Raw genomic sequence first — 16809 nt, forward strand, 5'->3', positions numbered from 1 at the left:
CACCACTGATCCTATAACAACCCCTTACCAACTTGTAGGTCTCTATCATATTTCCCCTCTTCCTCCTGTTCACCAGACTCTGCAAATTACATCTTCTCAATCTTTCCTCATACTCGACTTTCCAGAGGTCAGAAACTACCTTATGTTGGAGGTTTAATGGATTTTTTACAACACTCAAAAAGAATTAAAATAGAATTTAATACTTCCTATATTTCGTCCTAGTCACTAGGACATCTATGGGGATTACAAAAACAATTAATGTAATAACATGCACACAAAAACTTACAATACTAAGCAAGGGTGACACTAAAGTCCTATCTAGGTGGAGTGCCCTCTAAGGGCAGTAGTAGGTGGCCTGGAATGTAAGGTGGGACCTCTGGTGATGAGTGTTTCCCAAATCTTAGGAAGCTTAATGCAACCGTATTTATTAAGATTTGGTTGGTTTCTGAGAGCTGCTGCTGCTTCTAAGAAAAGTCTCTCTTTCTTGAATTTGCTGTGGTGGAGCATGGTGGTTTTCTTCCATGATACTCTGTGGGTGGTGTCCAAAACATGGTCAGCCAAGCCTGAATGGCCATAGTTGTGTTTAACGATGTACGACTTGTGTTCCTCCAGGCGGATGGATGCTGATCTGCCTGTCTGTCCAAAGTACGCAAGCTTATAGGAACAGGGTATTTTGTAAACTCCAGGCAGAGAGAGAGGAGGGAGCTGATCTTTTGTAGAACGGATAAGGGTAGCAAGTTTGCGGTAGGGCTTATATGCTGTGTGTAGGTTATACTTTTTTAGTATCTTGGCTATTTTTTCCGAAGTACCACGGATGTAGGGTATGGTGATGGCATTTTTAAAATCTTGTTGATGAGAGGGACGGGGAATGGGGGAGGAATTGATTATTTTTTTGATACTGTGTTCGCTGTAGCCATTGGAGAGGAAAGTTCTGTGTATGTGGTTAAGCTCAGTAGTGAGGGCGGTTCCACTGGAACAAAGATTGTGGGCTCTCTTGGTAAGAGTTTTAATGATGCCATATTGTTGTGAGGGGTGGTGGTGGGAGAGTTTGTGAATGTATCTGCCTATGTGTGTGAGTTTTCTGTATACAGTGAAGGCAAGTGTATCATTAGGCAGGCGTGTGACTAAGGTGTCTAGGAAGGGTAAACAATTGTTCTTTTCCTTTTCCATAGTAAACTGGATTCTTGGATGTAGGCTATTGAGATGACTGAGGAAGGAGTCTAACGTGTCTGGGCCATGAGGCCAAATAGAGAACATATCATCTACATATCTTAGCCAGATAGAAGGTTTGAGTGGGGCTGAGTCTATGGCTCGTTTTTCAAAATCTTCCATATAGAAATTGGCAAGGGGGGGGGTGAGAGGGGGGAACCCATGGCAGTTCCCTCTATCTGCTTGTAGATTTTGTTCTTCCAAGAGAAATACCCAGAGTTGATGGCAAAGGAAAAGAGATCTAAGATGTCAGAGGGAAAAACGTTTTCTAAGAGAGATAAAGTGTCAGTTAAGGGAATATTGGTAAACAAAGAGGAGATATCAAAGCTTACTAATATGTCTGTATTATTCAAAGTTAAATTTTCTGTGAAGGCTTTAAAGTGGGTCGAGTTTTTTACATAGGAAGCGGAATTTCCGGTGAGGGGGGACAGAGAGTTGGCCAGCTGTTTAGACAGTCTGTAACAAGGTGCATTGGTGGCATCTACTATAGGTCTGAGTGGGGAATTGGGTTTGTGGATTTTTGGTAAACCATATATTCGGGGGGAACGGGAGCGGAAAGGTTTAAGTTTTTTCGTGACGTCAGGGGGCCAGGAGGTTACTTTTTTAAGTAAGATTTTTAGTTTCTTAACTTGTGTTTTCGTGGGGTCGTGTTCTAGCGGGATGTAGGTAGCGCAATCGCGGAGGATAATGTTCATTTTACGATTGTATTCACTGGTATTAAGAACGACTGTGGCATTACCCTTATCCGCTCTGGTGATGACGATACTTTTTTCTTTGCGTAGTTTCAGGAGAGCCATGCGTTGGGCATACGATAAGTTACTTTTTTTGGAGGCGAAGAGTAACTTATCGTATGCCCAACCAGGTTAATCATCTCATGGTCACTCTCACCAATTGGTAAATGATTTGACACCTCATTTATAATTACATCCTCTGATGAGATGACCAAATCCAAGACCCTTAATCCTTGTGTGCCCTCTGTTACATACTGTCTGAGGTAGTTATCCCTCAAAAACTCAAACCGTTTCATTTCTGGATCTAAGGCCACATTGTATCAGCTAGTTCCACTGATACCACTCACTCGATGTGATCTCTCCATGCTCGACTGGGGCCATTTCCCTTTCTGCTTCTTCATTTTAGAACCCTTTTCAATTCCAACTGTTTCCTCTTGATCCCTAGTCATCCATTTCCTTTCCTGTCTACACATGCTCTCACCTCCTCTTGGAGCATCCACCTTTCTCACGCTGTGTACCCATGTCCACCCTGACCCTCCCCGTTTCCCTGCTCCTCTTGCACACCCATTCTCTCATTTTCTATACTCATACCACTCACTACCCCATTTGCAGTAACAATGATAACAATACTATAATGGTTCATATGTGGCAATAATAATGCAGTGTAATACTGTAATAATAATAATAATAATAATAATACCTCTGTACTGTAATAATATGTTACAGAAACTATTGTGCTCTTTCTTTTAATTCAAACAAAAACAGAACAGAAAAACAAACTCATACAAAAAGTTTAGATAGGAGATATTTCAGAAAAGAATATTAAAGGTTGCATCAATGGCTTGCTTAATGGAAGGGGCATGATGATGGAGATGGTGCTAGAGAGGATGGACCTGGTGCTAGAGAATCAGGATATTGTATGATGGAGTAGTAATATCCATATAATTTATAGTAATTATTTGTTTATATAAAAGCAATTCCTCTAACATGTTTATCGTGTCCCCATTATAAAAATAAGTTTTTAATTTAATATATACATATATATATATATTTTTTTTTTATGTTGTTCCCATCCACGAAAAGTTATTAGCAAACCTATAGTACATATGTACCATGGGTAGGCTAAGGATTTTTTTTCAATTTTTATCAATTTTATATTTTTTGTACTATTTTAAAATTTATTTTACATAGTCTGTAAACCCTGCTCTAGAGATCAAACATGGAACTTTTACAAGCCACTTCAGGCCTCCGATAAACAGGGAGGCGGTCTCACACCAAACATTGCAATTCGTCTCCTACCTAAGGATAATCGCAAACATCCATGCCCACTGTGGGATTCAAACCTGTGACCTGTTGCTTGGAGAGGGGTACACTGACTACTTGATTAACCAGATCAGCTTGGTTGCTGGGGTGTTAAACTGCAGGCACAGTTAACTGAATGTGCAATTACATTTTCCAGTTCCAGTAATCAGATAACATGCAAACCCTTTCAAGGTTGGATAAATGAGAATTGCTATATATGAAATTTACAAAAAAAAAGTATCATCATCAAATTCCTGCCATGTACCCTCAAGGGGTGTACAGGATATGATAGTAATACATGAAAAAAATTACATCATTACTAACTTCCTATCTACAATTTTCCTCCAAATCAGTCTGTTACTTGTCAAGACTCCAACATTATCAGACCCTATATTTATATCATCTAAGGCACTTTTTACCGCATCAATCCACCTATATCTTGGTCTTCCTCTGGGTCGTTTTGCTGCCAACCTGGCAGAGAACACTTTCCTCGCTCATTCTGTTTAAGTGACCATACCACCTGAGATTAGCTCTGCTAACACATTCCTGGATACTGACAATGTCAAGTTCTTTCCTAATATCCTTGTTTTTAATATGATATTGCCATTGATGCCATCTGTTCACGCCTCTAATCTTTCTCAGGACTCTCATATCTGCAGTCTCTAGTCTTTGGTCAAGTGTTTTACATCTGACCCAGCTCTCAGATCCATAAGTTAAAACTGGTTTGAAACACTGTCTTGTATATAGCTAATTTAGTGTTCTGGCTAATTTCTCTCTTATTCCATATGAATTTATTCAATTGACTTCCTACCATACCAACTTTGCTGATTCTGTTGTCTATTTCTAAATTTAATTTACCATCTTCAGTGAAAATCGTGCCTAAGTAGCTGAAATGTTTTACTTGTTCCACAGGTTCTCCATTCACAACACAGTTGACATTTTCAATGATTCTGCCTATTTTCATTGTCTTTGTCTTTTTATTGCTGACCTTCATACCATATCTATTACAACAACTATTCAATTTAGTCAGAGAATCTTGCAGACTTGTAGCGGATTTATTTAAAAGTATAACTTCATCTGCATAAAGCAAAGAGCTGACATTAACATCTCCAATTTTGATATCATGTTTAATACCACTTTCCTTCATAATGTGATCCATATAGATAATGAATAACAGAGGGGATAATGTACATCCTTGTCTCACACCAGATTTAACATTAAACCATCTTCCTGTACTTCCTTCAATTCTAACTGCTGACTTACAACTCAAATAAAGACTAAGTATTGCTTGATATACTTCGCCCACCGATTTGAGGTCCCTCGACACTTCTGCGCATCTCAGAAAAAGAAGAATCCATTCCGATTATAATGTAATCAGTCCATATAATGGGATGAGTTGTTTATTATTACCAGTCGGAAAATTAACTTCTCTTTTAGGATTATTGTAGCTAACTATGTTCCTTGTATAACAGTTGGAAAATTTTACCTATAAAGCACGGGATTTCGCGTGTTAGCGACCAATTCGGACGTCCTTCATTTTTTTCTCCCCTTCAGCATGAATCGACTATTCTTGGAAAGACGCGAAGCAGGGACCTGGAAACGGTGGGCAAACTATATAATACCCCATTGACACCATATAACTCCAGCGTATTGAATAGCTTCTCTCTTGGCACCTTGTCATATGCCTTTTCCAAATTGACAAAACTTAAATACAGATCTTTGTTATATTCCCATGCTTTCTCAACTATTTGTCGTAAAGTGAAGATCTGATCCTGACAGCCTCTATTTGGCCTGAATCCAGCTTGTTCTTCACCAAGCTTTTCTTCCACAATTCTTCTCACCGTTTCTCAAGTATACTTGCATAGATCTTGCCAGGAACACCCAGCAGGGAAATACCTCTGTAATTCTCACATTCAGTTTTATTTCCCTTTTTATATATGGGTACTATGAGAGCTCTACTCCAATCATCGGGAATTCGTCCCTATGTCCAGGCTTTCTGAACTATACAGTGCAGTAACTGTAAGACTCTTATACCACCATACTTCAGCATTTCTGGTTGAATATCATCTACTCCTGCTGTCTTTCCACATTTCAAGCCTTTGATGGCTTTTTCTACTTCAAGTATGGATATGTATTCCTGACTGCATGCCTGGTCAGTGTTTTTTACCACTGTGCTGTCATCACTGCTTGTTTCATTTAGCAGTTTTTCAAAGTAATTACTCCATACTTCAAGGATATCTTTTTCTCCCGTTTTCATGTCACCTTTATCATCTCTAACTCCTTTTACAGCACGCTTTCCTCCATTCCTAAGCTTCTTCAACAAACCTCTAGAATATTTTGCCACCTTCTTGATATTTATTTTCTATATTCTTGCCAAAGTCCTCCCATGACTTTTGTTTAGCTAGTTTTACACAGTGTTTAGCATTCTTGCATTTGTCTCTATATTCTCTAAGAGCACAAGCTGACTTATTTGACAGGAACTTTTGATATGCTTTCTTCTTTTTCTTCACTGCTTCTTTAACTTCCTGTGTCCACCAGGGAGTTCTGATTTTTTATCCTTGCAGACAACCTCACCACATGCCTCTCTGGCAGAATCAATCGATGTTTTCTTCAGAGTTTGCCACTGAATCTCCAAGATTTGATTCCTGTTCTGAAACTCTTTCATTTTTCCTTCAATAATCTTTCTGTATTTTAGTCTACAGTTCACATCTGAGAGCTGCTCAACTTTTATTCGCTTTAAAACTTTCTTACATGTTATTCTTTTCAATATGAAATTCAATTTTATCCTGCTCAAGACTAAATAGTGATCACTTCCAATTTCAAATCCTCTGTGCACTCTGGTGTCCTGCACCAGGGAGAAAACATCACTATCAACAATAACATAGTCAATGAGACTTTTCTTATTTCTAGCCTCTTCTCTCCATGTGAATTTGTGCACATTTTTATGTTGGAACATGGTGTTAGTAATAACCAGTCCATGTCCTGAGCAGAAATCCAACAGATATTTGCCATTATTATTAGCTTTGCTCTTTTCTCCAAATTTTCCCAAAATATTTTTGTATGTCTCACAATCATTTCCTACTCTGCTATTTAGATCCCCCAACAAGGACCAGCTTTGCCATTTTCATTGTGTCAGTTGCTTTTTCTAAAGCCTCAAAAAATTTCCTCCACTTCTACCTTCGATGAACCTTCTGTGGGGGCCATAGGCACAAATAAGTCTCATTGTTCAGTTCCCCATTCTCATATTTGCCCACATTACTCTACTTGAGACTGACTGCCATTCAAGAAGATTAGCCTCGTGTTTTGTGTTGAATACTATGGCTACTCCTTCTTTTCCTTGATTGTCATTGCCTGAATATAACATTTTGTATTTATTGCTCAGAAAGATTTCACCAGTTTTGGTCTTTTTTGTTTCAGTCACCCCTATTATGTCGATCTGGTACTTATCTAATTCCTCAGCTAGCTCCATTTCTTTGCCATTCAGGCTTCTTACATTGATAGTACCGATCTTTAACTCTGGTGATGTTGAGTTGGGGTTTGTTTTCAGATTTGTTTCAGTAGCTGACTTTTCGCTGTTCACTCTGGTTCCCTAACGAAAACAACGGGGGCCTTGTTTAACCAGGCGACACCCTAGCCGGCATGAAATTTTGTCATGTTGTACCATCGTTTTTTATTTTGGTTTAACCAATAAGAATACAATTTCGTCGGCTAAATCACAAACTGCCAGCCCATCCTCATTCGTTCAGTATCCAAGTAGATACCCAACAGGGTGCACCACGAGAAGGTGAGGATTGGACATTAGGTCAGAAGCCCTGGTCGGTTCTCCATATTCCTTTAAAGGCTATGTAGAGGTCTCCTCTCAGTTATACAGCTTTGACCCTTAAGCACCCCCAAAAAAAAAAAAGTATAACCTCAAAAATAGTGGTACTGTTAATATATTCACTTCAAAAACATTCTTACTTTTCAATATGTGGTATAAACAATTAATTATACATTGTGAAATTAGTCTATAAAAATTTAATTACTCTGTCCCTGTAAACTGAGTAACAAGTACAGGCAGAAGTTCTGCTTTGATCTCTATTAGTTTTAGGTCTGTCACTGATGCTACATCTGGATAACTGCACACATATTTGATCACCTAGGTCAGGGCTGTCCAAAGCACTGCCCACAGGGCAGATACGGCCCTCGGTGTAATTTTGTGCGGCCCACCTGTGAGTTTTGATTTTCAAACAAAAAAATAAAATAACAATTTGAATTGAATGCATATTAGATATTTTAATTGTATCACTAATTGATAATCTCAATGTTGGTAATTTTATTTGGTGTTTTTACAACACTATATACCCACGTGTTTTTCAAATATTAGATGTGTCAAAGAAGCGTTCTTACACTATTTTATTCCAACGCACATGCTCCAAGTGCTCACAGGGAATGTGAGCGTGCAATTAGTGTTGTTCCTTTGTTCAGCTTTCGAGGTTGTTTCGCTGCTGCTCACCAAATTACTAGATACGCAATGTGATGCAACCCTCGGATATATCTTTTTTTTTTTTTTTTTTAATGTGGCCCTCGGATTACCTAAGGTTGGACAGCCCTGACCTAGGTTATCATTTTCCATCATTTTAGCATCCAGCTGTCATGTGTAATATTGTGTATGTATCATGTTTGTATATTATGTGATATTCATGATTCACAAGTGATCGTATAAAATATTATTCCTACAAAAAAAAAAAAAAAAAAAAACTTACCATTATCTATGCTCTCTGAAATCATGGTTCTAATATTTCATTACATAATGGCATACTTAAAAGATGACTAGATGAATCTATCAGACAGCATTATCTCCAAGTATAAATAACCAATTTATATTTCAGTTTTTTCCCATCTGAAGAAAAAAATAAATGGAAGAATATATATTGATTAGAATATTGCTTAAATATACATCTCGTTAACTTACAACTGTTAAACATTTACATTATATATAAAATGTAAAATCACATTACAGTGAATATTAATAAGATGGTTAAAAGTGTATAGAGAATTTGAAACGGTAAAAAAAGTAACCATCACTTAATTAGGTTAAAAAATTAACATCTCATTCAAAAGAACAGTATATAAGAAAGTTTTAAAAATAATTAAAAGTGAGCAGCTTTTACAGGCAATTTGTAGGCTCAACTATTTAAACATTATTGAAGAAAAAATGGAACAGTTCAAAAACAAGAACAGAAACCTGGAGCAACTCTGAAGAAAACAGTGATTAATTCAGCTAGGGAAGCATGTGGTGAAGTTGTCTGCAAGGCTAGAAAAATAAGAACACCATAGTAGACACGATAAGTTAAAGAAACAATACCTATGGAAAAGAAGAAGAAAACATACTGAAAGTTCATAGCAGTAAATCAGCAGATGACCTAAAAGAATAGAGAGAAATGTAAGGGCTAAGTTATGTATAAAAGTAACTAAACAGAAGTCATAGGATGATTTCAGTAAGAAGATAATATCAGGAAGATGACAATATTTTGGAGACTATTGAAAAAGCTTAAAAATGAAGGAAAGAGCACTGTAAAAGGAATCAAAGATGTTAGAGGTAACATGAAAACTGAAGATCCAAATAAACATATCCTACATGTCTGCAGTAATTACTTTGAAAGAATGTTAAACAAAACAAGTTTAACAAAACAAAAAATTTTCAAGAGAAATGCAAATAGGAGTATATATCAATACGTCAGGAAGAAAAGCCATCAAAATCTTGAAATGTGGAAAGGCAGCTGGAGTAGATGACATTCATCCAAAAATGCTGAAATATGGAGGTTTATATGTTTTGAAGTGGCTACATTGCATAATTCAGAGGACCTGGTTAGAAGGATCAAAATCCAGATGATTGGAATAGAGCTGAATGTGAGAATGACAGAGGAATTTCTTTATTAAGGGTTGCAGGTAAAATTTATCATTATTATTACATGACACTTCCAAGAAGTCCCAAGACTCATTGAAGGAGAGCACCTACTTTACTATCTGTCTCCACCAACTACAGTGAACTGCATCATCTACACCAATGCCATATACTGCCCACCACCACTAATGTTTTCCCGCCACCACAAACATCCATGTCCACAGTGGGATTTCGAACCTGCAGCTTTTTGGCTGGAGAGCGGAACCACTCGACCAATCAGGCTGGCAAAAAAAGGCTTAGAAAATGTTTATCTAGTTGGCAACTAGAATCGAACTGATGATGCTCTTTCTTCAGGCAGTTTAGCACTGAGGAGTACAAATACCACCTCCACTGAGCTACACAGGCTCTATTTAATGCCAGCAGGGTTCCCAGGTGGCACCCTCCCAAGTACTAACTGTGTTCAGGTTTGCTTAACTTCAGTGATCAGATGAGAACTGGTGCTTTCAAACCGATCCGACTGCTGACATAATATATAAAAACTTCAGCTGTGGGCTTATCCAGGATTGGAACCTGGGACCTCCCGCATCCAAAAAGTGAGAATCGTATCCCTAGACCAACGAGCCAACCTATTTATTCAAGTATATTTGAAAAGAGGCTAAGAAAAATTGTAGAAAAGAAACTTGGAGAAGAATAGGCTGGATTGAGGTCAATTAGAGGTCATCAAGTTCAGATTTTCACTGTACAACAAACAGTTGAGAAATCATGAAAATATAACAAGGATTTGTATTTAGATGTGTAAAAGGTATACAGAAAGGTGTCTAAGAGAAAAGCTTTCCAAAACTCCACAGTTATATGGAATAAATGGAATATTATTATTATTATTCGTGACACCTCCAAGGAGTCTGAAGACTCATCGTGGGAGGATCCACTATACAACTCTCCATCTCTACCACTGCCGAACCGCTACTACCAATCAACTACATCAGCACTATCTATCACCCACAACCACCACAAGTATTTTTTGTCTGAAAATTGCGTGTGTTCTGAAGGCCAATTTGTCTGTATGCGGGATGAAAAACCTGAGTTTCCAGGAGAAAAATTCCCTGCTGCCTCCATATGAGATCAGCTAACTCATCTTCAATTGAAAAAGTCCATATAAAGATTCCTCCCATCACGACAGGAATTGAACTCGGGCCTTTTCCAATCGAAGGGTGCAACGTAATGTTGTTCTTCCAATTGTGCTACGAGGGAAATGCAGAGCAATGCACTAGTCTATATTTAAGTGTAAGCCAGCAGTAGAATTGAATCCAGACATCTAGGATATCCTAGATGTCTCAAATAATTACTTTTAAAGACTGTTAAATGAACCAAGCAGTGACAGAACCATACTACAAAATTTTCAGAGGAATGCAAAGAGGAGTACAGTCAAAATTTGAAATGTGGAAAGGCAGCTGGAGTAGGTGATATTTGACCAGAAATGCATAAGTATGGAGGTATAAAACTTTTGCAGTGGCTGCACTGCATAATTCAGAAGGCCTGGTCAGAAGGTCTAATTCCTGATGATTGGAGCAGAGGGAGGAGGGATTGAGACCGGCTTCCCCACCCTCACCCCACCCCATCAGTAGTGTTGCCTTGTGGTACATTGTTGGTGCTTCAAACAAAAGAAGCCCCAGAGATGAATCGCAGGCAACACGAAGCTAATGTCTCAAACAAAGGTTTCCAAGCTGCCTGGATTACTCATAATTATGATGAATACAAAACATAAAAAGTTCCATGCCGGCTCGATCGTCACCCGGAATAAAAAGGATCGCATTGCTTGTTTAGGTGGAAGGCTAGCTTTGAAAAATATGTTACAGTCCCCTAATCAACACTACCTCAAGATATGTTCTCTAAATATAGAAGGGCTATCTAAATCCAAAGCTGAAGTCATCGCAAAATAGCCAAAGATAAAGCAATTGACGTCTTGGCTCTCCAGGAAACCCATGTGCCTGACTCAGCCCTTAATAGACTAAAGATCCCAGGACTCATTCTCGTGTCTTATAACTGCCACCTCAAGCATGGCCTCGCAACCTATATCTGGCCTGGTCTTAAGGATATAACCCAAAGTGTACCTGATACAGAATACTCCATAGGTATTAAAGTTCAAAATATCACCATATATGATGTCTACAAACCTCCATCTCAATCTTGGCCTGATCAGATGGACCGACAGAGATAGGAACATCGATTCCAGTCATCAGCGGAACACCAATTGTTAGATTGAATCTCCGCAGGTCCAACTGGACTGCATTTCAGAAGCAAATCAAGCAAACCATTAGAGCAATTCCATCCACTCCTAATTGCCATCCTAGATTTGTTAAACTACTCAAATCTGCAGCAAAAGCCTCTATCCCTAGAGGCTACAGAAAACAATATATCCCATGTTGGAGTAGAGAAAGTGAGGAACTCCTACCCAAATATGAGGAAACTGAAGCTTCACCTATTGCTAAGGAGCTCATATCAACCCTGGATAAAAACAGAAAGGAAAGATGGATCTCAACCATCAATGAACTCGATTTCATCAAATCTAGTCAGAGAAGCTGGTCACTTCTGAGAAAATTAGGTGGAGCAGAGCCAACAACACACAAAACAATAGATAACTCCTGATCAAATCATTTATTGAAAACTTCCAAGATTCATCGCAGCTCTACCAGGAAAATTGCTGTACAAGCTTCCACCAGACAAATCCTGAAGATGGAACCCGAGCTTCCTGAACTCGTTCACCCAGTATCTCGGGAAGAGGTACAAATAGCCTTAAAACTTACCAAAAATGGCAAAGCTGTGGGAGAATGGATGGTATACTCCCTGAATTCCTAAAACATCTTGGTCAACATGGCTGGCTGCCCTTTTTTCAGAAATCATCATGATTGGCAAACTATAGTTCACCCACCTTTTGTAGATCCCTCCTTGGCATTTTGCCAAGAATAGTCGATTCATGCTGAAGGGGAGAAAGAAATGAAGGATGTATGAATTGGTTCCCAACATGCGAAATCATGTGCTTTCTTGTTTGTCACTGTACTAGTACTAGCTTGATTTTTGTTGTCGCTTTTTTGTATTATTTTTTTATTATTAATTTGTATGATAGATCCAGTACAGTCAACAAGTTCTGTTGTTAAACATTTCAGTAGCTCTTGCAAAAGAACACTGAATAATGTGCTGACATTCTGTGAAAAAGAATCGTCAGAAGGCTGTCTTCTTGTTCCCCTTTCTCATGTCATAAAACGTGCAAGTGCAATTGTGGGCGTATCGGGGTCGACTGTTAAAAGAATTCGTAGGGAATCATAAGGTGAAGGTAAGCCAAAATTTAAATCTTCTAAAAAAAAGCGGCAGAGAAAGAAAACCATCGAAACCATAGCTTTGAATGATTTTGATGTAGGCGTTATAAGAAGAACTATTCACGAATTTTACATGGTCGAGAAAAGAGTGCCAACTGTTCCAAAATTGATTCCTGTGCTTAAAGAAAAAAAGAATTTTCTTTGGAAAAGAGAAACTTTAAGGAAAATACTTCATGAAATTGGATTTTGTTTTAAAAAGTCCCAGAATAAAAGGAAACTTATCATGGAGTGAAATGACATTGTTTTATATAGAACGCAATATTTGAGAGCAATAAGACATTTCAGGGAGGAGAAAAGACCGATTGTGTATCTAGATGAAACTTGGATTGATAGTAATTTAACTTATGGAAAATGTTGGCAGTCTAAAGAAAAATGTGGAGTGCTACAAACCAGAAATGCCTCGCGGCGCATAATAATTTTGTGTGCAGGTGGAGAAATGGGTTTTTTACCGAATTCAAACTTACTATACGAAGCCAATTCAACTATTGGAGATTACCATGGGCAAATGAATTCTATGATCTTCGAAAAGTGAGCAGAAGAAAAGCTGATTCCAAACCTTCCTAAAAATGCTTTTGTATAATTGATAACGCTTCATATCACTCTATTCGATTAAACAAAGTTCCAAATTGATCTTATAAGAAGCAAGTTTTCTTATGGATTGGGCTCTCTGCAAATAACATTTCTCATTCCCCAGATATGCGAAAAATTGAATTGCTTAATTTGGTCAAAAGAAGCTCGCCCACAACTAAACTATTTAAATTCGACACGATGCTCAAAGAGCATGGATTTCTAGCTTTGAGGCTACCACCATATCATTGCAATATTAATGCTATTGAGTATGTTTGGGCAGAAGTGAAAAGTTTCATTCGCCATTGCAACGTAACTGGGGATATTGACATGTCGAAACTTTTTAAGCTTTCAGAACAGCGATTGAAAGTATTACAGTTCAAAACTGGGGAAAATATTGTTCTACCTCATTGGAAAATATATATATATTGGGACAGAGACGGAATTATCGAAGAATTATGTGAACCTTTGGTGATCAGTTTAAGTGAAAGTGATGGCGATTCGGACACCGATTCAGATGACTCTGAAGATTAAAAGAATTTGACCAATTTTTAATCTTATTTTTAATAATATTTTTTCCAACATTTTTTATTGCATGGGTTTGTTAAAAGAGTCACAACAAGTCATAAATAATTAATCAGTTTAGGACATTAAAGTGTCTCAGTTCTCTCAACTGTAAGTTTAGAATATCGAAGTTCATTTGAAATAATTTCTGTTTTTCTGTATAATTATTTTTATTTTATAGAAAACTTCCTTAAAAATAAACTTAGTTACATTTTTGTTTTATGCTATACCTTTTTTAATTTTGTTAACACTCTACATACATTTTTCCAACTGTTATACAAGTAAAATAGTTACACTTTAAAAACAGCAATGTTCGTAAAAGAAAAGCCAAATTTTCCGACCTGTAATAATAAACAAACTCATCCCAGAAGACAGACTGATTACCCTATTATCGGAATGGATTCTCCTTTTTCTGATATGCGCAAAAGTGTCGAGGGACCTCCAATCGGTGGGCGAACTATACCAAAGCTGTGGCGGGAAGCCAAAATAACTGCCATGCCCAAACCAGTGAAAGACCCAAATGATGTGAAAAACCTGTGACCTATCTCTTTGCTTTGCACCACCTTTAAGCTCTTTGAAAGAATTCTTAAAAGAATTTCACCACTCATTGAAAGAGTCCTGCCGACTGAACAAGCTGGCTTCAGGCCAGGAAGAAGTTGCTGTGACCAGGTCCTGGCAACTCAAATTGAAGCAGGCTTCCAGAAGAAACTTAAATCTGGAGCCACTTCATTGACCTAACATCTGCTTATGACACTGTCTGGATCAGGGGGTTTCCTAAAACTAGGAAATATTATAAAGTGTAAAAAAACTTTCCAACTTTTTAATTCTATTCTCTCCAACAAAAAGATCCGGGTCCATATTGGCGGAAAAAAGAGCAGGCCCAGATTCCTTCACAATGGTCTTCCTCAGGGCTCTGTGTTATACCCTATACTTTTTAACATCTATGTCTACCTCATACTAGATCAAACAAGTATATGTATGCCGATGACCTAGTGATCTTACATCAATCCACCTCCTTTACCAACCTAGAATCAACCATGAATACAGACCTGAACACCCTGGAAGAGTACTTTAGCAATGGTATTTGAAGCCAAATCCAACGAAAACAGTGTCCTCAGTATTCCCACCTGTACAATGCAGAGGCGAATCTACAACTCAACCTCTTTTTCTGTGGAAAAGTGGTAGAACATGAGCCTCATCCAAAATACCTTGAGGTGAGCCTGGACAGAAGCCTAACCTATAAAAAGCACATCATCAACCTCTCCAATAAAATTAAAACCAGAAATAATATCATTTCAAGGCTTGCTGGAACAACCTGGTGCATAAGTCCAAGGATTGTCTGCACTAGCATTCTCTGCAGCAGAATATTGTGCCCCTGTCTGGGAAAGAAGTACACACACACACTAACATTTAGACACCCAGCTAAACTCTACCATGCACACAATTAATGGGACAGTGAGAAGCACCCCTCTCTCCTGGCTACCTGTTCTATCTAACATTGCTCCACCATACATATGGAGAAGACAAGCCTCAATTAAGGAATTTAATAAAGCAGTGAGCAACCCACTCCTGCCCATACATCAGACTCTCATAAACCCACCTAGTCTATGCCTCAAATCTAGAAAGCCTCTCTGGTCCATGAACGAACTCTCTTCAGCTGTGCTGCCATCAATATCTGACATATGGAGAGAACACTGGTCCAACAATCTACCAACAAATGGCTTCCTGGTAGAAGATCCCTGTGCTCTGCAGCCAGGTTTTGATCTTCCTAGGAAGATTTGGTCATCAATAAACAGGATCAGAACTAGTCAGGGCAGATGTGGCTACCGTCTACATAAATGGGGTCTGTCAGATCACCCTTATTGTGATTGTTCTCCCGTGGCTCAGACGATTACTCATATTGTGTACGACTGCCCAAAGCACCAATTTCACGGTGGTGGTCTGCAGGACATCCACAAAGTGACGGATGAGGCCTTGAATTGGCTTTCCAGCCTGGACCTTGACCTGTAGTTAGTGTGGTGGTGGTTATGGAGGAAACAGAAGGTCATGGTCCCGTCTCACCACGAAGACGTTATTCTCGTAGTCACTCTCATAGTCCTCGTCATGGTATCAACAGAACTCCTCCTCATGCTAGAAGATGATGATGTAATGTGAAATGAGCCCCCTCTAATGGATCAAGTTTTCTCACACAAGACACAACTGCTCTCTAATTAAATCTAGGATACAGCTACATTTATGTTGTGAAATGTTGTGAGAACATGCAGCCTTGTCATACTTGTTACAGTAGGATGATAATTGTCCCTGGCTTGATTATGACAAGTTACTTTTGCTTTATTTCAAAAAAAAAAAAAAAAAAGACTTAGAAAGTTGGTTGTGCCTTTTATGTAATGAACTTTTGTATGTCATCATTTGTTGCTGGAAATTGTGATTGCACTTTTCACTTGCCAGTTTCATGTAGCCATAAGCATAAATAAATAAATTGGAGCAGAGCTCTCATAGAACCATCTATATAAAAAAAGGGAATAAAGCTGAATGTGAGAATTACAGAGGAATATCTCTACTAAGTGTTCCAGGTAAAAATTATGCAAACATACTTGAAAAGAGGTTGAAAAATATTGTGGGAGAGAAACTTGGAGAAAAACAAGCTGGGTTCAGGCCAAACAGAAATTGTCAAAATCAAGATTTTCACTTTAAAACAAACTGCTGAGAAATCTTGGGAATATGACAAGGATCTGTACTTAAGTTTTGTAGATCTGGAAAAGGCATACAAGGTGCCCAAAGAAAAGCTTTTCAAAATACTTCAATTATATAACATGAATAGAACATTATACAGAACAAATCATACATAGTCCATATCTGGATTATAGGATTTAGATTATGAGGACGGATTGTGAGTATGTGGATTGCAGACTCTGGTTAAGAGGAGAAAGAGGGGTGATATGGTAGAGGTCTATAAACTTTTGAATGAATGTTATAGGATTTCAACCAGTGGTGAGCTGTGGAAATTTTAACAAAGGGCTCGCATTGTCAAACAAAAAAAAAAAAAAAGAAAAAAAAAAGCCATATTTCACACAAAAAAACTCTTATTAATACGGCTTGTGTACAAATGCCAATCAAAAAGTATGAGGGGGATAATTAACCTGTAAGGGCTATCATTTTTAAACAAATATTTCAT

At 38.1% G+C, this 16809-nt stretch overlaps 1 protein-coding gene across 1 annotated transcript in view; it reads right to left on the reverse strand.

Moving 5' to 3' along the window:
• The window catches only part of LOC150095720 (uncharacterized), a 245880-nt gene that overhangs the window by 145498 nt on the left and 83573 nt on the right, over positions 1 to 16809 (reverse strand). Inside the window, exon 2 of the mRNA XM_090409701.1 lies at positions 7988 to 8124. Within this exon, the coding sequence (XP_090265827.1) occupies positions 7988 to 8012 (25 nt within the window). The 5' untranslated portion in view covers positions 8013 to 8124. The remainder of the gene's footprint in view (positions 1 to 7987; positions 8125 to 16809) is intronic.

Source organism: Typopeltis vanoorti, chromosome 20, assembly GCF_054136105.1.
Source record: "Typopeltis vanoorti isolate ZY-2024b chromosome 20, IOZ_Tvanoo_1.0, whole genome shotgun sequence".
Lineage (NCBI taxonomy): Eukaryota > Metazoa > Arthropoda > Arachnida > Uropygi > Thelyphonidae > Typopeltis > Typopeltis vanoorti.